The sequence below is a fragment of the Lagenorhynchus albirostris genome, chromosome 12, assembly GCF_949774975.1.
Source record: "Lagenorhynchus albirostris chromosome 12, mLagAlb1.1, whole genome shotgun sequence".
Taxonomy (NCBI): domain Eukaryota; kingdom Metazoa; phylum Chordata; class Mammalia; order Artiodactyla; family Delphinidae; genus Lagenorhynchus; species Lagenorhynchus albirostris.
In genome coordinates, this window is record NC_083106.1 from 81900145 (window position 1) to 81921060 (window position 20916).

Sequence of the window (20916 nt, forward strand, 5' to 3'; positions counted from 1 at the left end):
CAGCTATTTTTGAAACACAGCATGTTAAAATCCAGTGGTGTAATACACACAGTTAACCTGGATACATAACTAGATTTCCCTATGGTCTAAATGTAATTTCAGGGTGCAGGCCATAGCAAGCTGTACAGTTACCATTACGCGGGTAGGTTGACTCTGCTGGGCCTAAGGCCTGCAGTCATTGCGATGGGACCCTTTTACATTGCTGACCCCTCCACAGCCCCTGACCCTCATGTGTTTCTGACTCATTCACCCTTCTACTCTCCAGTTCTAGGCCAAGTTAAGCCTCTATGTCCTACTTTTTTTTCTTTCTGTCCCATTGGCATAAATTTTTCTTCCAGCCTGTTCTTCTTTCCTTTTAATTAAAACTTTCAATTTTCTTTTTGTCATTCTACCAATTCCTATGTAAGATTATTTCTGTAAATTCTACCTCACAGTACATGTTTTTTCATTTTGTTTGTTTTTACCATTAAATTTTTTTTAAATTGAGGTATCGTTAATTTACAATGTTGTGTTAGTTTCTGGTGTACAGTAAAGTGATTCAGTAATACATATATATATCCATATATATATCCTTTTTCAGATTCTTTTCTGTTATGGTTTGTTACAGGATATTGACTATAATTCTCTGTACTATACAGTAGGACCTTGTTGATCACAGTACTTGTCACTTGATCATAATCCTATCTTTGGTTATGGACCTTGTAAGGACCTCGTAAAGGGAATGAATGAGAAACCATTCTCGTGCCTCCTGTTTCCCACACCTGCCCCCCATCCCCCAGCTCGAGGAGGGGTACACGGGTCTCTCACTGCTGTGGCCTCTCCCGTTGCGGAGCACAGGCTCCGGACGCGCAGGCTCAGCGGCCGTGGCTCACGGGCCTAGCCGCTCCGCGGCACGTGGGATCCTCCCGGACAGGGGCACGAACCCGTGTCCCCTGCATCGGCAGGTGGACTCTCAACCACTGCGCCACCAGGGAGGCCCTCATGAGCTCTTTTGTTGAGAGTTTTGGCATCTATGTTCACTGTTGTTTTCTTCTTTCCTTCTGTCTTTGTCTGGTTTTGGTGTCAAGATAACCTTTCTATAGGTTGTCAAGGCCTGGTCTGTTCTCTCACTTGGGCCACTCCACCAGCTTCCTGCTGTCCACGGGTTCCTGTCTTGCCAAGAGAATTCTCTGGAAGGTCTCCACCAGGGGAGGTTGTTGCGGCTCTCCTTAGCCTTCCACACAAATAAGCCCATGGGAGAGGGTAGTTCTCAGGGGCGTCCACCAAAGCCTTCAGGGTGAGTTGAATGAGCTAGCCTGGGGGTGCCGGGGAGGGGTGGATGGGAAGAAGCTCACCCATCAGTCACCCTCCGCACCTGCAGTGATGCCGGGCCTCTCCCAAAATTCAGGTCACACCCTTCAACCTGATGGGTGATTCTCTTGTGTAATCTCGTCCCACTGGCTTTAGGGAAAGACTATTCAAAATCTGAGAGACAGAAGAACGAGGGGAAGGAGAATTTCTCCCTTGCACACATTGCCTTCCTCCAAAGGCCTCTAGCCCTCTTCATATAGTCAAGGGGCTCTAGGTTTGGATAGGCCTATATTTTCCTGCAACATCTCCTCTTATTAACCCCCTTGGGAGTGACGAGCTACACATGGCCATTTCTTTGACCTTAAAATGGAACAGCATCCACAGAAATCCTGGTACCTTCCCATGATTTGTTGGGTGTGGGGTACGGCAAGGGCTTCTGCAGTAATTCCAAGCGTCTTAGTCCATTTGGGCTGCCTTGACAAAAATACCATAAACTGGGTGGTTTAGAGACAGCAGAAATTTTTTCTTACAGTTCTGGAGGCTGGAAAGTCCAAGATCAAAGTGGTGACAGATTCAGTGTTTGGCTGGGGCTATGTTCTCACTTAACTTCACATAGCAGAAGGGGCTGAAGAGCTCTCTGGAGTTGGGCACTGACCATTCCTGAGGGCTTCGCCCTCCTGACATAAGCACCTCCTACAGGCCCGACCTCCAAATAGCATCACCTTGAGTCTTAGAATTTAATATATGGATGTGGGGCGGGTGAGCACATATTCAAATATTCAATCTATAGCATCAGGGGAGCAGGAAAGGACTGTCTACTGGGTTTTTACATCCTCATGGAGTATATTACAATGTGCCCACAAAAAGCCTTGAAACTCTTAAAGGCAAGTATCTGGGGGTGAGGAAGATTGTGTTCATTTATTAGGAGCTTTTTACTTTCTAAATTATTCATGTTTGGAAATTTTATTAATGAGCATGTATTCCTTTTGTAATTATCAACAACCAATAAAGATGGTTATTATTTTTTTTTTTGCAGTACACGGGCCTCTCACTGTCGTGGCCTCTGCCGTTGTGGAGCACAGGCTCCAGACACGCAGGCTTAGCAGCCATGGCTCACGGGCCCAGCCGCTCCGCGGCATGTGGGATCTTCTCCGTCCAGGGCACGAACCCGCGTCCCCTGCATCGGCAGGCAGACTCTCAACCACTGCGCCACCAGGGAAGCCCAAGATGGTTATTATTTTTAAAGAACTCTGGTCTGTAATGTAAAGCTTCCTAGGTTTAAGAACATCACTCAGGAGAGTGTGTTCAGTCCTCACTGGTCTGGTCATATGCTGAATGAATAGTACATCCTGACCGGGTGGAAGAATGGAAAGATGGGCTGACGTGCCCTTTTCTACCTGTTCAGATGTGTCACTTTCTCTTTTCCCTTTCTCCCAATCTTCCTGATTCAAACTACTACTATCCTTGTAACTAGTCACTCTCTCATCAGCAACACAGGTTTACAAGGCTTTTCCAACTTGAAACTCAAGCTACTGCCCAATGCTACCCCAATACTTAGGTGTTCAGAGTCAGCAAAAGAGTGAACCCAATTTATTAAATGAGCTTAATTCAATGGAAGGTACTGGGTTGGCCAAAAAGTGCCTTCGGTTTTTAAGTAAAAATAAAAGACACATTTTTCATTTTCACCAAGAACGTTATTGAACAATATAGTCACCCCTTTCTTCCACTACCTTCTGCCATTTTTCATGCAACTTCATAATTCCATCTTCCAAAAACTTTTTATCTTTTTGAGCAAAGAACTGTTCCAGGTGCCTTTTACAGTCTTCCAGGGAATTGAAATTTTTTCCATTAAGAGAATTTTGTAAAGACTGAGATAAATGGAAATCTGAAGTTGCAATGTCTGGTGAATATGGTGGATGAATCAAAACTTTCCAGCCAAGCTGTAACAGTTTTTGCCTGGTCATCAAAGAAACATGTGGTCTTGTGCTTTCCTGATGGAAGATTATACGTTTTCTGTTGACTAATTCTGGACGCTTTTCGTCAAGTTCTGCTTTCAGTTGGTCTAGTTGGGAGCAGTACTTGTTGGAATGATTCATTTGGTTTTCCGGAAGGAGCTCATAATAGGGGACTCCGTTCCAGTCCCACCATATACACAACATCACCTTCTTTGGATGAAGGCCGGCCTTTGATGTGGTTGGTAGTGGTTCATTTCCCTTGCCCCACGCTCTCTTCCATTCCACATTGTCGCGCAGTGTCCACTTTTCATCGCCCGTCACCATTTGTTTTAAAAATGGAAACTTTTCATTACGTTTCAGTAGAGAATCGCATGCGGAAATATGGTCAAGAAGGTTTTTTTCGCTTAACTTATATGGAACCCAAACGTCAAAGCGATTAACATAACCACGCTGGTGCAAATGATTTTCAACAATTGATTTGTATATTTTGAGTATGTCAGCTATCTCCCGCGTGATATAATATTGATTGTTCTCAATTAATGTCTCGATTTGATCGCTATCAACTTCAACTGGTCTACCCGATCATGGAGCATCGTCCAGCGAGAAATCTCCAGCACGAAATTTCTCAAACCACTTTTGACACGTTCTATCAGTCACAGCACTTTCTCCATACACTGCACAAATCGTTTTTTGTGTTACAGTTGCGTTTTTACCTTTCTTGAAATAATAAAGCATAATATGCTGGAAATGGTGCTTTTTTCTTCCATATTCAATATTAAAATGGCTACACAAAAATCCACCAATTTTGATGTCTTTTTTTAAAATGCACGCTGATGTCACATACAACCTAACAAAATTGTTTCGAATGAAGTTAAAGATAACTATGCGCTACTAGAGCCATCTTCTGGAAAAAACTGAACGAAACTTTTGGCCAACCCAGTACATCAGCTATTAAAAATGGTTCATTCTAGGGCTTTCCTGGTGGCGCAGTTGTTGAGAGTCCGCCTGCCGATGCAGGAGACACGGGTTCGTGACCCGGTCCGGGAGGATCCCACATGCCGCGGAGCGGCTGGGCCCGTGAGCCATGGCCACTGAGCCTGCGCGTCCGGAGCCTGTGCTCCGCAACGGGAGAGGCCACAGCAGTGAGAGGCCCGTGTACCGCAAAAAACAAAACAAAACAAAACAAACAAACAAACAAAAAAAAGGTTCATTCTAGTCTTGAAAAAAAATCACCAGCTTCACATAAAATTTAAAGTGGTAGGGAGATTATGATCTTTAATTCTTGAACTCCCCTCCTAACCATAAATTCTCCTTCACATACGGAGTTAAAAAGGGATGTAAGAGGAGTTTAAATTCTTGGCCCTTCAGCCAAATAAAATAGTAATAAATGGACTGGAGGGGGAGAAGAGAAATTGAAGAGATTTCTCCTCTGAGAATTGGTGCTGGTCTATGAATTCCCACTTCTAACTCCAAGAAGTGATATGTGTGTAGAAGGCTGAGGTGACATGTTGCCATTTAATCCCTAGCCTAGTAAGGGAGGCCTCGAGGGAGCTACTTGGGAAATCTGACATATGGTCCTTGCATCTGAGAGAGGGCTGGTACCCAACTTAGGCATGGGAGAACTTCAGCCGACCCTGGAGTTCAGCTGACTCCCTCTGGGATATCCAAGAAGGGCTGATAGCTTTAATATTAGAACTAGGACAAGGCAGCTACATTGGGAACGGCCTGCGCTCTCAAAGGTTATTGGTGCAAGCCATACGGATCATGTGGTGTACAAGGGATTTGGGCAGTGTGTGAGAAGGGGCAAAACTGGCCTGCCGTTGTCTTAAATTTCTCCTCCAAGCCAGCGGGCCTTCAGGATAGGATTAGGAGACGTTAGCAGGAAGAGGCAGAAGTTTAAGTGACCACAGTATGCCCTGCAGCAGGTGAGGGAATTTTAAGTGGCTAGCTGGAGTAGAGATGTCTCTATTCACTTTGAGGAAACTATAGGAGAGAGGCCTCCCCAGAAGTGAATGGCCCACAGGAGGAAAAGTCACATTCAAACACTCGCAAGTTCAGAGAGCAGGAAACCACCCTGGATGGTACAATTCACAGTAAAACTCTTCCCGATTTTCTTCTTCCCTCCTCATTTTGCCCTTCCCTTCAGCAGGATTCCAGCCTGTAACAGGTCGGGGGTAACATAACCACATAATGCATTGTCAAGAGATGTGGGCTTCATCCATAAAGTTGTGTTGTGACTACAAATAAGTTTGCTCAATTCAGTGGTTAACGATGTACCCACGCTCCATGGACCCAGGCAAGCCACCCCGGAACCATTCCGTGGGCTTCACTATGGGCCTATGGCGGTACCTTGCTCACTTATTTATGAACATCACGAGTAGCTGCGATTTCATTCTGATATGTTCACAGAGTCAAGTACGTTTAGGGTATAAAGTCATCATGGAAATTTACAGGAATGTAGAGATCTAAATATAAAGGCCATAACATCACATGATAAGGCAGCGTCCAGCCCAGCAGCTACTCAGGCTGGGCCCCGGTGCCAGCAAATCAGAAGGTCATTTGGGCAGCTGGGAAACGTTCCCTTCATAGTCCGCCATGCCTGCAACCTGGGGAGGACTTCTGCCTTGGACACTAGGGAGCTTCTTCCTTTACAGCGGCAGGAGAAGCCCCCAAGGCGGCCGGGCTCTGCAGAAACAACACCTGCACCGCGCGTGGGCTCCTAGCTTTTCCGGTTCAGCAGCCAGGACCTAATTAAGTATTCCACAGAGGTGACGTGGCCGGGACACCACGCCTCCTCAGAAACCCCGCCCCGCCCCGCAGCCGGCAGCGCGTGATGTCACGGCGTCCCGGACGCGCCCCGCCCCCGGCCGCTTGTCGCCAGGGGCCGCTCGCGGGTCCGGTCTCCTAGGCAACCAGGCGCTCCGCCCCTCCGCCCCTTTAACCTTTAGGGTCCGCTGGGCCGAGTCCTGCGCTCGCTCCCTTCTCCCCTCAGTTTCCACTCTTCGCCGGGGCTGTCCCGGCCGGAAGCGAAGATGGCGGCGGCGGCGGGTGCGGCGTCAGCCGAGCTGGTGATCGGCTGGTGCATCTTCGGCCTCCTGCTCCTGGTAGGGGAGACGCTTGGAGTTCCCCAGGGCCTGGACGGGGGAGGGGCAGCCCCGCCGTTGGTCTCCGGGGCCGGAACCCTCCTTGCCCCGCCCCGCCCGCTCCTGCGGGGGCTGCGGGGGCCCTGGACTGGGCCGCGGTGAGGGGCGCGCCGGCCCCTCGTTGCCCGCGCGGGGTGTTCCCCCCGGCTGGTGGCTGCGTCCTGACCCGAACTCCGCGCTGGCGCACCTGGGTATGGGGGCCCGGGGAGAGGAGGGGCCCTGGGACCCGGGAGCGCCCGCCTGCTCGAGTCCCGTGGGCGCCGCGTCGTCGCCCCGGAAGGGGGGGTGCCTCTGCCCCTCTGAGTGGTCCACCTTGTCCCTTCCCTTAGGATGGGGGGTCTTCAGCCTTCTCTCCCCATTGTGAGACCCTGCCTTGGTGACGTGCGGTGTTCGTTCTGACGCTGGGTTTCGCGTTCCTTCCTGGTCTCTGATGGGCGAAAACCTGTGCAGGGCGGAGCTGGGCCCCTGGTCACTGACGGTGTCAGGGTCTGTGTACCCACCTGTCTGACTTCAGGTGCCTCCTTCCCAGCCCCCTGGTTCCTGCTTCTCCAGTGAGCAAAACGTGGGCCTTAATGGGCCAAATGGCCTAGGTTGTACTTCCCTAACCTATATTAAAACCCTTTTATTTGGGAATTCAGTTTATTTCTCTTCGTACCCTTCCCCAGTCTCACTCTTCCCTCGTGGTCTCCAGCCCATCCTGTTGTTGCTTCAACAGGACAACACTCTGCCCCGAAGCATTTTGCCACTTTGCATTAGGAAAACAACAAAATCGAACCAAAAAACTGTTTACTTCACTTGTTGAAATCAAGACTTGTCTTATTTTACTTCACTTTCTTGATTCCACTACCGTGTCTGCAACCTCTGTGTTTTTCCAGTGTGTCTCAGTTTTTCCAGTAGGTGTTGCAGCGGAAACTACTGTCCCCTCCAAAGTGCGAAAACTTGAAAAGGCTTCTCTTGTTGCTTTTACCCCTCGCCCGGAAAGTAATAATGCCTTTACCCCGGAGCACACTTTATTCTGCTTGGAGAAAAGTGGAAACCGTGAAGGTTGGCTGTGGTTTCCAAAGCCTGTACTTGGAGAGTTCACTGGCTTTTCCATACCCTCGTATTCACTTGACTTTGTAGGGGAGCAAAATTTGGTGCCCCAGAATGTCTCTCTGGCTTGATGGTTGGTTCAGGCTGATTATATGTAAGAAACAGAAGACTCGGGAAATCTGTCTTTTTTACCTCTGTCTTAGCTGCTGGGAGAATTTTAGGTAAGGGGCTTGTTCCCAAAATAGAGTCGTCACCTGAGATATCTGCAGAGGATGTGGGCTAGGCGTGATGGTGGTGGTTCTCCGCTGGGCCTAGAGATCCGAGTCCCTCTGTCCTCTTGTGTCTGCCTGGCCCAGCAAAAGTGTATTTGCCAACCTTTTGCTTTCTGTCTGCCTGTGAATTGCCTTCCTCCCTGTTGAAGTCCCAAACCACCCCCCGCCAGGATCCTCTGTCTATAGCTGAAAGTGGTATTTAAGGTGAGGGCTTTGGCCATTTTGGCGAGTTTTCTTGGGTCTCTCCCCTGTATACATGTTCTCAAGCGTTTGTTTGATTTTCTCCTGTTGATCTATCTCATGTCAATTTAGTTGTTAGACCAGTCAGAAGAACTGAAGAACGAAAGGTACATTTCCTCCTCCCTGACAGGAAAACAAAGGAGCAGGTAACCTGTATCAAAGTTCAGGGGGGAGTCTCTTGGCAGTTATCAGTGAAAAACATGTAAGGTACAGCAGTTGTGCTGTAAATTGTAGGAGGATGCAAACAAAGCAAAATGTGGCCTTTAGGAGGGCCTGAAGATAGGTGGGAAAACAAAAATTCTTGTAACAGGTTATTTTAAGTACTGAAAACCAAAGTATGGTTTTATGAATTAAATAGGACTTCAGAGAATAGAGAACAATATTGGGAGAAAGTGGAATTGAGGCAAACTTGGGGTAGATAATGAAGGGAAGCCATTTAAGTTGGTGATATTACAGTGGGAACAAGATAAGATGAGAAGGGAATTAAAGGTCTGAAATTAGATGTTGGAGTAGAAAGAAATTAGTAATGAGGGCCATTGTTTAATTTTCTGCAAGTCTCTTTGGTTCCTGGATTATTAGAAGAGAGCTGAATTCTCATGTCTGCTTCTGCATTCAGCCTTTTCAGAGATTATTTTGGTTGAAGTATATGAAGTTTTAGTGATATGCAGTTGGAAGCAGAGTATCTTTTAGGTCATTGTGGACCTTGTTCTATAATACTGCACCAAAACTCAGTAAGTAGAAGCTTCTTGATATGAAATATAGTTTCTGAAACCCTATCAATGAACTTTTGTTCAGTTGTATTAAAGTCCACGTTGTACTTTGAATGGATCTTTCCCCGTGTGTGGTTTTATAATGTGATGCATTTGATCATTTAGAAAATACTGGTTCACTGAGTTATGCAGATCTTCCAAATATGGATACCTTTCATTATATAAATCAAAATATCACATTCATCAGTATCACTACTGATCTTGTCAGAAGAAATGTCTCAGAAATGAATTGTCAAGCTCACAGTCGTGGATACAGGTTTTCCAAAAGTCTGGTTTTCATTTGAAAGCTTGAATTTTATCACCTGTAACAAATACTGTCAGTTGTTTTTCTTGAACTGATCGGCTTCCTTTGTTCATTTAGACGAAATCTGCCAAATATCCAAGTCTGAATAACCATAGTTAGTCACTTGTGCTTTCAAGTGAAAATGATGTTTCTTGGAAATAGTGCCTAGTTTGGCTTTTGACTCTTAAATACTGAGGTGCTTTTCCTGGGGGCAGCCAGCCATCGCAGGTCGAGTACATACTTCCAGTATGCATTTCCCCACAGGGTATTAAAAGAGTCAAGTGTTGAAGTTTAATAAAGGTAACATTTACTGCTTTGTCAATTATAGTTTTAAGTTAAATAGTCTTTAAAAAGATTTCTTCGTCCCCCTATGTGAGTGTGGTGTGGTGGTAAAGAGTAAGATTACTACTGGCACGTTTGGTGCCGTTGTCTTGATTCCTGCTTAAATCGCCAGCAGTTTTCCCCACCGAGGCTTTTGCACCATCATGTATCAACATAGTGACAGAGGCGGATGACGTCTTAGTATTATTATGGGGTTAGTTTCAATTTGCAAATCCCCAGAAAGGGTTGTGGGACTGCCAGGGGTCTGGGGATTTAACACTTTGAGAACTGCTGCCAGTCATCTTCTAAAGAATCAGAACACTGAGACTGACTACTTTTGTAACCTTGGGCAAACAGGATGGACTTCATTTTCTTCTGCCGCATAAGGCAAGGTGAGACTTGGCCCCTCCAAAGCCTATAGTCTAACTGTCCGTGTTTACTCTGTCAATCTGAGCTCCTCTACCTAAGCCTCCCCCTGCAGGATGCTCAGTAATTTGGTTTACACCATCTCTCCAGTTGCACTTCCCGTTACTGTACAAGATTGAGTCTCCGTTTCTGTAAAGCAAGTTTACTCTTGTTACTCAAAGTGAGGGCATCATCTGGGAACTTGTGAGAAATACAAAATATAAGACCCCAGCCCCACCGAATCAGAATCTGCAGTTCGACAAGATCCCAGGCAGTAGGTGTCTGCGTTCATTTAACAAAAGTTTATCTGTTCTCATGTCTGCCTCTGCCCAGGTGCTTCTCCACCTTGACTGCTCATTAAAGCCACCTGGGGAGTGTTAAAAGCCCTAATGCCCAGACAGGTGAAATCACAATCTCTTGGGAGGCGTTGGGGACTGCTCTAAACATTTCCTTATAGTTGTTAGCAAAGTTATGCATTGGTTTCTTTTATGAAATCCTCTAAGATGTTATTTCATATGACATTTAATAATAATTGCTGCTGTTCGTGGCGCTGTGCTAAACCCTTCATTCAGTTTTTGTAACTGCTATGAAAGAAGTATTCTTATTTCTATCTTACAGTTGAGGACATCTGGTTTATTTTATAACGTAGTAACTATTGATAGATTTGTTACCGAGTCCAAGCTCGCTCTGCTCGCCGCATGACAGGCCAATGAACCCGAGACGAGGTGTCGGGGCAAGGAATACGACTTTACTCGCAGACCGAGAAGATGGTGGACTAGTGTCTCTGAAAAACCATCTTATGGGGTCTGGATGCCAGTTTCTTTTGCAGAATCAGAGAGGGAGAGGCCTTGAGGAAGTAAAGTAAAAGGGCCATCAGTCTTGCAAAACACTTCCTGGAATGACCAGCCTGGGAGAGGGGATGTGTTAGTTTCTTTTTTCTTGCAGCCATTCACAGGCAGGCGGGTTCCCTGAGGCGGGCCCTTAGGTATGGTTATAATAACAAAAGCAACGAAAAGCAAAGGTTAAAGTCAAAGAAACAGATCCAACTTGGAGTCCGATTTAGCTCTTCCCTGTTACAGATTTAACCTGTAAACAACTGTTTGGGGTTCTGTTTTAAGACTGTAAAGGGACCTTGAGACCAAAAAGTTTGGGAACCTCTGGCTTAACTATTTTGCCTGCGTTGCCCTTTCCCTGCCTGTTATTGGCAAACTCCTTCCTTTGCAGTAATACCTGTCACTCTGAACTTTGTAAAAGTGCAGATCTCCTTGAAGTCGAACAAAAAATTTATTGAGCACTTTGTTGCAGGATAGAAAGAAAAGGTTCATCTTCCAGTGGCTTCCAAAATAATTGGGGAATATTTTAAATATCTGTCAATTAATTTAGAAACAAACCCATTAAATATTAATATAAGTAACATTTTATGAAAGAATATTTTCCAGAACAGAAAGAAATTAGTAAGTTGTTAAGCCGGAATTTGAATGAAGGTCTTCTTTCTCTCTCCCCCTCCTTCCCTTCCTTCCTTTCTTTTTCTTTCTTTCTCTCTCTTTCCCCTTTCTTCCTCCCTCCCTCCCTCTCTCTCGTTTCTTTCTTTCTCCCTTTGAAGCTTTCTTTCTTTCTCTCTCCCTCCCTTCCTTCCTTCCTTTTCTTTCTTTCTCTCTCTCTCCCTCTCTCCCCCCTCCCTCTCTCCCTCCCTCCCTCCCTCCCTCTCTGTCTTTCTTTCTCTCCCTTCCTTCCTTCCTTCTTCCTCCCTCCCTTCCTTCCTCCCTCCCTCCCTCCCTCCCCTCCTTTGTTTCTTTCTCTCCAACAACCAGGTTCCCAGGAGCACATTTTCCTTTTCACCTTATTTTTTCCTGCTATTCTGATACCAACTGAAATGTTAATAATGTAAAGGAATTACATGCAACAACTTGGATGGATTTCAGATTCATTATGCTAAGTGAAAGAAGCCAGACTCAAAAGACATGCTATATAAGGACATGATGACATTCTAGAAAAAGCAGAAGGTATGGGGACAGATAACAGATAGTGGTTGTCGAGGGCTGGGGAGTAGAGAGACGGGTTAACTCTGGAGGGGCAAAGGGGATTTTTCTGCAGTGATGGAACTGTTCTTATATCTTGACTGTGGTTGGAGAATTTGGAAACTGAAACTAGTTAGGTGGTGCTTAGGTTAGTTAGGCGGTGCTTAGTTCAGTTCTGGCTCCTGAACTAGAAGGGAAGTAACGTTACATGAAAAACTGGGTTTGGTTTGCCTGTTGATGGGTGTTGAACCAAAAGACACAACCAAGCCGAAGAGCAGGAGTAGGGAGAACACTGGGGATCCTTCCCAAAGCAGTGTCTCCTCAACAGCAAGATTGGGGGAGTTTTAAGCTAAGGGTGTATGCATATTATTAAGGGGCTTGAGCAGAGGAATAGAATTGGGGCAAAGGTCCACAGAGTCCAAGCTTTAATTGATTCAAGTCACTAGGGTCAGAAAAGGTCAACATCATCACCCCTTAGGTTCCAGTTGATATAGTGGTTGAGCACCCCAGGTGGGGTGAAATTCTGCAAAACAGCTCAAGAAAGTGCTTCAGGCTAATCTTTACCACCTGTTGAAACAGAATTGGGAGTTTACAACTGATTTATTATCTTTACTGTTGTTACTTCTCTCACCTGATAAGTCTTTTGTTCCTTTAAGATCTTTAGTTACTGAGACCCATTCAAGCAAGTGCGCTGTAGCCAGGCTTAGATGGCTTGGGCCAAAAGGGGCTTCTCTTAAGTCAAGAAGGCCATGCCTGGCTCTCTTTCTCTAGGGAATCCCTGCCCTGTCTGCTTCCAGTGAAAGTTAAATCTGTTGAAAAGAATGAAATGCCAAAACTAAGCTTGTGTCCCAGGGCTTTGATAGAGCTTGGTTAAAACTCTGGTTCGCCTCAAATTGGAATCCTCAGGCATTTGAAGTGCTGCCTGGAGGAGCCTCACTCTGATTGAAGTGGTTTGCGGGTGGGTGTACAGGTAGGAATTTAAGTTTTTACCCAGGGGATTCTAACACAGCCAAGGTTGAGAATCACTGATTCAGGATCTGTCTGCTTCCCCTAGGATTAGGGCGGAGGTTCTCGAAGTGTAGTCCTTGGACCAGCATCAGCCTCACCTGGGAACTTGTGACAAATGCAGGTTTTCTGGACCTTCTCCAGACCTGTTGGATCTGGAACTCTGTGCTTTAGCAGCCCTCCAGGGGATTCTGATGCTGGAATCTGAAGTTAGAGGATTGCGCGAGTACAGTCCTATACCCTCTGTTAGTTTCTAGGAAGATGGAGATGAGACGTCAACCTCAGTACCTCTGAGTGTACTTTTTCCCTGAAAAGTTCCTTGCAGTGCACGTGCATCCATTTTCAGTGTTCACTTTTCTTCGTTTAATGCCCTTTGAAATGTGAATTATAATATAATGTGTCAATTGCATGGTGATTATTGGCAGTTAATCTTTAGTTGAATGGTACTCTTGAACTGTCATAATGGGACAGAAGTTAATTTTAATCCAAGTGGTATTCTGTGATGCTTCAGCAGTAAGAATACGGTAGAATAACTACTAGTTATGTCTTCTTTAGGTTGGGGAGATCTATAGGGAAAAGTATTCAGAGCTAGTTAGAACTGTAATGTTGTGTGAAACCATGAATGGTTATACTGTGTTCAGTGAGGAAATATGTAACTGAGCACTGTTATTGATAACTTTTGCTTGTTTTTTTTGGTGTCTTGGCACCCAAGTGAAGTTGTACTGCTTTCATGAACTCGGCTTTGAAAGGTATAAATCTTGAATAAATTTATAAGGGGTAGTGGATGTTGCTTGCACATCCGGAAGAATCGCTACTTGACATAATGTTTCCCATTGGGAACTTACAAACACAGACTAAAATCAGTTTTAGAGAATACATAGGGCAGTAACAAAACATTTCTTTCTGTTCTATTTCAGGCTATTTTGGCATTCTGCTGGGTTTATGTTCGTAAATATCAAAGTCAGCGGGAAAGTGAAGTTGTCTCCACTATAACAGCGATCTTTTCTCTGGCGATTGCTCTCATCACATCAGCACTTCTACCAGTGGATATATTTTTGGTTTCCTACATGAAAAACCAAAATGGTACATTTAAGGTAATTATCATCATACTATGGGAATTTTTCCCTTTCATATTCTTGGCAATTAAGTATTTACTGAAATGTTTAGCAGTGCAGTGTATGTTGTGTTTTATTGTCGTCTTTGGGAATAAGCGGGAATGGAAATGCACTTAGAGGCCGAGCATGTGACAACTACATGGAACAGACTGCTCGCTGACTTACACCCATCCAAGTGTGAAGAATACCTTTGTTAATTGGAAAATGTGCTAAGTAATCATAATAGGGTTATTTTTGTGCCTCTTGCAGCTCCCTTGAAGTCTGTTTGACTTGATCTGCATCAATGCAGTACGTAGATAATTTGGAAGGGATTTTGTTAGTGGCAGATCAGGGTCTTCATCTCTATGTCATATTGAGTACTCTGAGTCACTGTGACGTGGGCTGCGGGTTATCAGACCTGAGTTCTAATCTTGATTCGCACTAACTTGTGTCTTTGGCCAAACTGAACTTTTCTGGACTTCAAGTTCCTCATTTTTAAAATGCATGGTGTTGGACTGGAAAATTTCTGAGTTCCTTTTCAATTATGCAGGTTACTTTTACATTTCTTATTAGTGTAACCTTCTATGAGGCAGGAACTGTATCTTGTCTGTTTCTGTATGCCCAGTGTCTGACAAGCAGTAGGTACTTAAATATTTGAATGAAATATTATTTCAGTTATCTCAATAATGCATGGTTCCAAAATAAGTTCCTGAATTGGGCCAACTGGGCTGAAATGATTTGGTAATTTTTGGTAGTTAGGTTTGGATAGATTCTGATTGCTGTGAAAACTACAGTTATTTTCTGTAGGTCAGTCATTCATTTAGCGAGTATCAGTTGACCACTTAGTATGTGCCAAACACTGTACAGAGATAGTAACTAACATTTGTTGAGTATTTACTATGTGTCAGACCCTTTCCTAAATGGTTTACATGTCTTCACGCCATTAATGTCCCAACAGCCCTAGGAGGTAGATAGTGTTATCCGTTGTTATGGGCAGGAAGCCAGGGTTCAGAGAGGTGACGTGACCCATCTCAGGTCTTGGGGTTTGTAAGTGCTGTTGCTGGGATTTGAAGTTCTGCAGTCTGGCTCCAAGGCTCTTTGCTCACTGGGATCTGGATCTGTACCTCTATCTATATCTATCCATCTGATACAGTGGAAGTAGTGTTATCCCTTGTATAATTGTTGTTTGACTAGGAGATTTTTTTAGTTTTAAATTTAGAATATTTGATTTGTTTAGATTTTGTGGGATTATGTTTTCATCTTGAAATTTCTAAAGTAAGTATTTTCATGAAATTATGAACTTGCCCTTAGAGTACGTAGTTGTTCTGGGACCATGCTTAATTCAGTAGTCACTTTCTGGGTACTAGTTTTTTGTTTTACTTTTGTTTTTTTTAACCCGTGAGATTGCATTTATACTTGTTTAAACAAGACTTAGGAATTCACCCACCTAAAGAAGCAAAAGTATTACCCATAAAAACTTGGGGCATTTATTTTATTAATAATATGCCCCAAAAGAGAAGAAAATATATAACTGTAGTTAATGTGCTTATTTTATGGTTGTTAAATCTGAATGTGTACCAATAATTAGAAGGGAAAAATTCCATGTTAGTGTTTTTTCCCCCAATTAAAAAAAAAATGTTTTCTTTCATTATTGAGGGATTATTTATTCAGCAATTGTATGTTTTTTTTTCTGCTGTTCATTTACTTAGTTGTCTCTGTTTAGTTCTGTTTGTTTTTAGCTAACTCAGCTTAATGTACCAGTTGTTTTCCCAATACTTTGATGCCTTTCTTGATATTTTAAACATTCTTTGTTTCCCTTTCTGTCTTTTTCTGGGAGGGCTGGATGGGGGACTAGTGAAATTCATAAGAGTTGTCATTTGAAGCTGGCATGTGCTAACACTCAAAGGAGAACTGAAAAGACTTTCAAAGGACACTTCCCCAGTAAACCGTAGCGAGTATTTTCTCCAGAATGTTATTAATGAATTCCCTTGGGGTGCTTAGTGAAAGACAAGAGTAGGTATTTAAGAATTAGTTTTCAGACTTCATGCGGCAGCTGTAAATTTAGCTGTCTTCAGGTAGAAGTGCCCAGTGTCTTTAATCTCTTCTGTCCTTATTAGTCAGGATGAATCTGCAAGTTGACGTTGTTTTCCATGATGAATTATGTTGTACCCTAAGTATAACAGTGTGCATTTCTTATTCCTAAGTGAATATAAGTATCGTCTAACTTTCTCCATTTCCACCTCAAATATTGAAGCCTCTAAACCGATTAGGGACCTGCTTATAAGGTATAATTGTTTGGAAACTCGAGATGTCGAGGACTGCTAACATTTGGCGTAGGAACTGAGGGTGCCAGGCAGGCAGTCTACATACTTTCCCTGTTTTGTCTTATTTGCCTTCCTAGCTGTTTCTGCCTTCTTTTGGCCAAGGGTATATTGTAATAACGTCTGAACTGTTTTCTATTCACCTTTTTTTTTTTTTTTTGCGGTACGCCAGCCTCTCACTGCTGTGGCCTCTCCTGTTGCGGAGCACAGGCTCTGGACGCGCAGGCCCAGCGGCCATGGCTCACGGGCCCAGCCGCTCCACGGCATGTGGGATCTTCCTGGACCGGGGCATGAACCTGTGTCCCCCGCATCGGCAGGCGGATTCTCAACCACTGCGCCACCAGGGAAGCCCCCATTCACCTTTTTTGAAACACATGGCACTATGAATAATTTCAGCCAGATAATTTCTTTGTTTCTAGTTTTTGTGAAATAATTAACTTTATAGATTAAAAAGGAAAAAAAAACCTTAAAGTATAGCCAGAAGTGTTCTATTATAGTGTCTAGTTGACCAATAACTTTAGCTAGTGATATACACAAAGTATACCAATCAAAAAAATCAGAAATGGCCACTAATGTGAACAAATATTCTTTATTTTATACAGTGTGTAAAATTAAAATAAAATCAGTAGTTAAGATACGGCATCACAACATTTGTTTTGGTAGCTAAAATGTTCACCTCCTCCTTCCCTCCATCAATGGTTAGTCTCTGTATGGCCCATAATTAGGAGATGTCTGGGTTGAACTCTACTGCTGCCTCATTCCTACTCTTAGATGCTGGTAATTTTATCTTAGAACTCTGTACTCTTTGCTACACCTAGGTATATTCATGCACTTAATATTGACTAAGGCGTGGATGCTAGAGATTAACGATTAACGATTACAACCAACGAGGCCGCTGCTCTCAGGGAGCTCACATTCTGTGAGAGCAGACCAACAGTCAACAAACCAAACAAGCTAGCTTCCTAGTGCTCACTCCTGTGAGGATGCAAAACAGAGCCATGTGAGGCTCAGCTGGGTTGTGGGTGTTGAGGCAGGACAACGGGCTGAGGAGGGCCAGGCTGCCGGGTCCTGGAGGTGGGAACTGAGTGAAGGCCGCCTCAGGGAGAAGCAGCAGCAGGTACAGAGGCCCTCAGGCAGACGTGCTTTTGGCCGGTTGGCTGAGGTGTGGCATTGGGGGCAGTGCTTTGCTACGAGCTGAGATGAAGAAGAAGGTGGGGACAGATTGTGACTTAGGCCATGTTAATGGGTTTAGATTTTCTTCCAAGGGCAATGGGAAGTTAGTGAAGGTAAAAAATAAAGGTGATGTGGGTTAGAGGGGTACTAGTGGAGAAAAGCGATTAAAAGCGGTATGGATTTTGGAGCTAGAACTGCTTGGATTGGCTGATGGATTAGATATGGGGTTGGAAGGAAAATGAAAACTAGAGATTGACGAAGCACTAAAGCCTAGTACACCTTAGAGAAATAGGGCAGCCTGGGGGAGTAATTAGACCTGTGTGTGCTCACGGGCACGTGAGGGATGTAGAAAAAAGAGCCGTATTTTGGACAAGTTACCTTCAAGGTGCCTATCATACGTATTCAAGTGCGGCGTTGGAGCAGGGAGTTGAAGCTCCAGGGAAACCTTAGGGTTGGAGAGAAGTATCTGGAAGTCATCAGCAGGTGCACGGTATTCAGAGCTATGCACTGTCCAGCAGCTGGGGAGACTGAGTGGTCAGACAAGGCTTGGCATGGGCCGTGGATTCGAGAGCCGTGCTAGTTACCTGGAGCTGGCCCAAGGGGAGGGGCTGCAGCCTGGGAGGTGGGAAGGAAAACGAAAGAGGGGCTTCTCAGGAGAAGAATGTGTTTCAGGAAGAGTGATGCTGAGAGGTGGAGGGAGAGAGGGAGGGGAGTGACTGCACTCCCCATGGAGCCGCGGGGCAGTTGGTGGGAGTGGCTGAGTGCAGGCGGAAGGTGAGGGAGCAGTGACAGGGGATGCTGACAGCTTTTCAGGAAGCTCTGTCCTCCAGGGGAGTAGGAGGTGGGGTGGGGTGTGTTTATCTGTGGTGGTGGTGTGTCCTTTCATGGAAACTACTAGAGCGTGTGTACTTCAGGGTTCAGTAGAGTGGGAGAGGTGTCTGGGAGGAGAGAAAGGGTATCGCTGCAGGTGCAGTGTCCCTGCGAAGGCAGAGGGGTGGGGACCCAAAGGGAAAGGGTTGGCTGTAAATGGCGCGGGTGCTCGGCGGAAGGAAGGGCTAGCATTCGAGTACAGATGGCGGTCGGTTCTAGACTGGGGAGTGAATTGAGTAGCTCTCTTTTGTCCTCAGATTTTTTGAGAGACCTTTAAGTCAGTGTTTGTCAACCATCGCTTCTGTGCTGGGTGACCCTTGTGAGGGCTATCCTGTGCATTGCAGGTGTTTAGCAGGTCCTGGCCTCTGCCACTCGATGCCGGTAGCCTACAGAGCCTGCCGCCACCCTCCAGCATCTCCAGGACATTGCCAGGTGTCCATGGGGGATGGAGTCACCCCTGCATGAGAACCATTGGTCTAAGGTGAGGTTATCTGGTAAAATTAAGGAGAGTCAAGTGTGGTTTGGGGCTGGACGGAGCATTTCAGAAAGTCATCTTGAAGAATGGGAGAGGGAGTTTTACATACACGAACCGCTTACCTCTTTGTTCTGTGGACTCTATATCCTTTTCCTTTCTTCTAAAATGTTCTTCTTTCGTATTCTTTACTTAGTATTAGTTCTTGTTTGTCTCACATTCCTGGGGGGCTGCTGGAGTTCCTCTCGGTCTCTACTTTGGGAGGCAGTAGCTTGTGAAATGCATCAAGGGCACAGCATTTCTCAAAATGTAGAAGAAGGAAGTTTCATAAACTAAGCTCTTTTGACAGTACATCAGATACCTTGGAGGCAAGACTGTATATAAAAGCCAAATACACAAATAGTACTTCAGTGATGTTGTATATTTTACACATATTTTTGCTTTAAAATAGTAACAGTAATGCTCTCTAACTGCCACAAGATTTGGTTAAACTAAAGAACGTTGGAGGGTAAGAGATACTAAATTTCAGTGAACCTTTAGCTTTAAGTACCTTCAGACTTTCTACATTTAATCTTTTTCTGAGGTTGGGGTCTTCTTCAATTTTGAAGTTTAACTTTTATGTGATTCTCAATGGGTACGTTAATACCTCGTGGGGTTGTCTTGGAAATTGGTAGGGAGCTTGCGTGAGGATAGATGTAATTATCCTCTGTTTCAAAAACTCTTCAAGTTTGAAAAATCTTTTAAAATGTCTGTTTTGATGTATAAACAATGACTAAAGAAACAGAGCTTTTGGGAGTAGAAGCTTTGGTTGTGTGTATATTCATTTGGATACTTGCGTCGTTGATGAAGAAATTTCCAGTCATTGGCTAGAATTCTCCCCAGTGCTTTTCCAGTCCTGTGTGGTAAGCACTGCTTAACGTTCTTTCCATTTTTCTGTAGTATATGTACAGTGTTTCTTTCATTACGTTTTTTAGACAAAGATTGTGTATGTCATTAAAACTGTTGGTTGCAACTTGTTCTGTTTACCCGCACTCAGAAGTACTTTATGGATATCCATATACACCTGGATGTTTTTCAGATGACTTTTAGAATCAGCATGGCAAAACACTGTACCCACTATTGGGATTTTGATAGACAATCTATAGTGTTTATAGATTAATTTGGAGGGGTTTGGTATTTACAGTCTTTTCATGTGGGAAAGTGTGACTTTTCATTTATTTGGATCTTTTTTATATTCTGTAATTATTTGTTTCTTTATATAGTTAACATAATTTTAAAATTTATACCATTAAGTTTTTCTTTTTTTAAAAAATTTATTTGGGGCTTCCCTGGTGGCGCAGTGGTTGAGAGTCCGCCTGCCGATGCAGGGGATACGGGTTCGTGCCTCGGTCCGGGAGGATCCCACATGCCGCGGAGCGGCTGGGCCCGTGAGCCATGGCCGCTGAGCCTGCGCGTCCGGAGCCTGTGCTCCACAACGGGAGAGGCCACAAGAGTGAGAGGCCCATGTACCGGGAAAAAAAAAATTTTTATTTGTTTTTTATTTATTTATTTTTGGCTGTGTTGGGTCTTTGTTGCCGCACGGGCTTTCTCTAGTTGTGGCGAGCAGGGGCCACTCTTCGTTGCGGTGTGTGGGCTTCTCATTGCGGTGGCTTCTTGTTGCGGAGCGCGGGCTCTAGGTGCGTGGGCTTCAGTAGTTGTGGCACGTGGGCTCAGTAGTTGTGGCTCACGGGCTCTATAGAGTGCAGGCTCAGTAATTATGGTGCTCCGCGACATGTGGGATCTTCCTGGACCAGAGATCAAACCCTTGTCCCCTGCATTGGCAGGCGGACTCTTAACCACTGCACCACCGGGGAAGTCCTCTTAAGTTTTTCATAGTCTTAATTGCTATTGGAAAAATACTATTTTCATTGTGTGCTGTGTGTCAAGGTTTGCATTTGTAGTGCTAAATTTGGGGTTTCCACATTTTCGTTCTTTTAGACATTTGTCAATTAGAAGTTCATAGATATTCATTGCTAGAGGTGTTTGTAGGTGAAAAAGGAAAAAAAAGAAAAAACTGAATTATTTTAGGAGAGTTAAATGTTTCTACTCTTCCTTAAGAGCGCTTGTAAGTGGGATGTTGATATTGACTTGAGCTCTTAAAGTATTGATAGAACAAAATTGACCTGGATACTTAAATACACTGTAGTGTATACCTGGATATTGAGCCTTGGTACTTAATCGCAGTGACCAGTCACATTGACGCTCCAGGCTTA

The 20916-nt window shown here is 44.6% G+C and overlaps 1 protein-coding gene across 3 annotated transcripts in view; it reads left to right on the forward strand.

Moving 5' to 3' along the window:
• The first annotated feature begins 5880 nt into the window (after positions 1 to 5880).
• LMBRD1 (LMBR1 domain containing 1) overlaps positions 5881 to 20916 on the forward strand; it is a 123858-nt gene continuing 108822 nt past the window's right edge. Inside the window, exons 1-2 of one of the 3 annotated variants that reach the window (XM_060167614.1) lie at positions 5881 to 6349; positions 13652 to 13828. In XM_060167614.1, coding sequence (XP_060023597.1) covers positions 6278 to 6349; positions 13652 to 13828 — 249 coding nt within the window. In that variant the 5' untranslated portion in view covers positions 5881 to 6277. Of the gene's footprint in view, positions 6350 to 11563; positions 11715 to 13651; positions 13829 to 20916 lie in introns of those variants that run through there. The other 2 variants (XM_060167613.1, XM_060167615.1) reach the window with 2 other exon arrangements.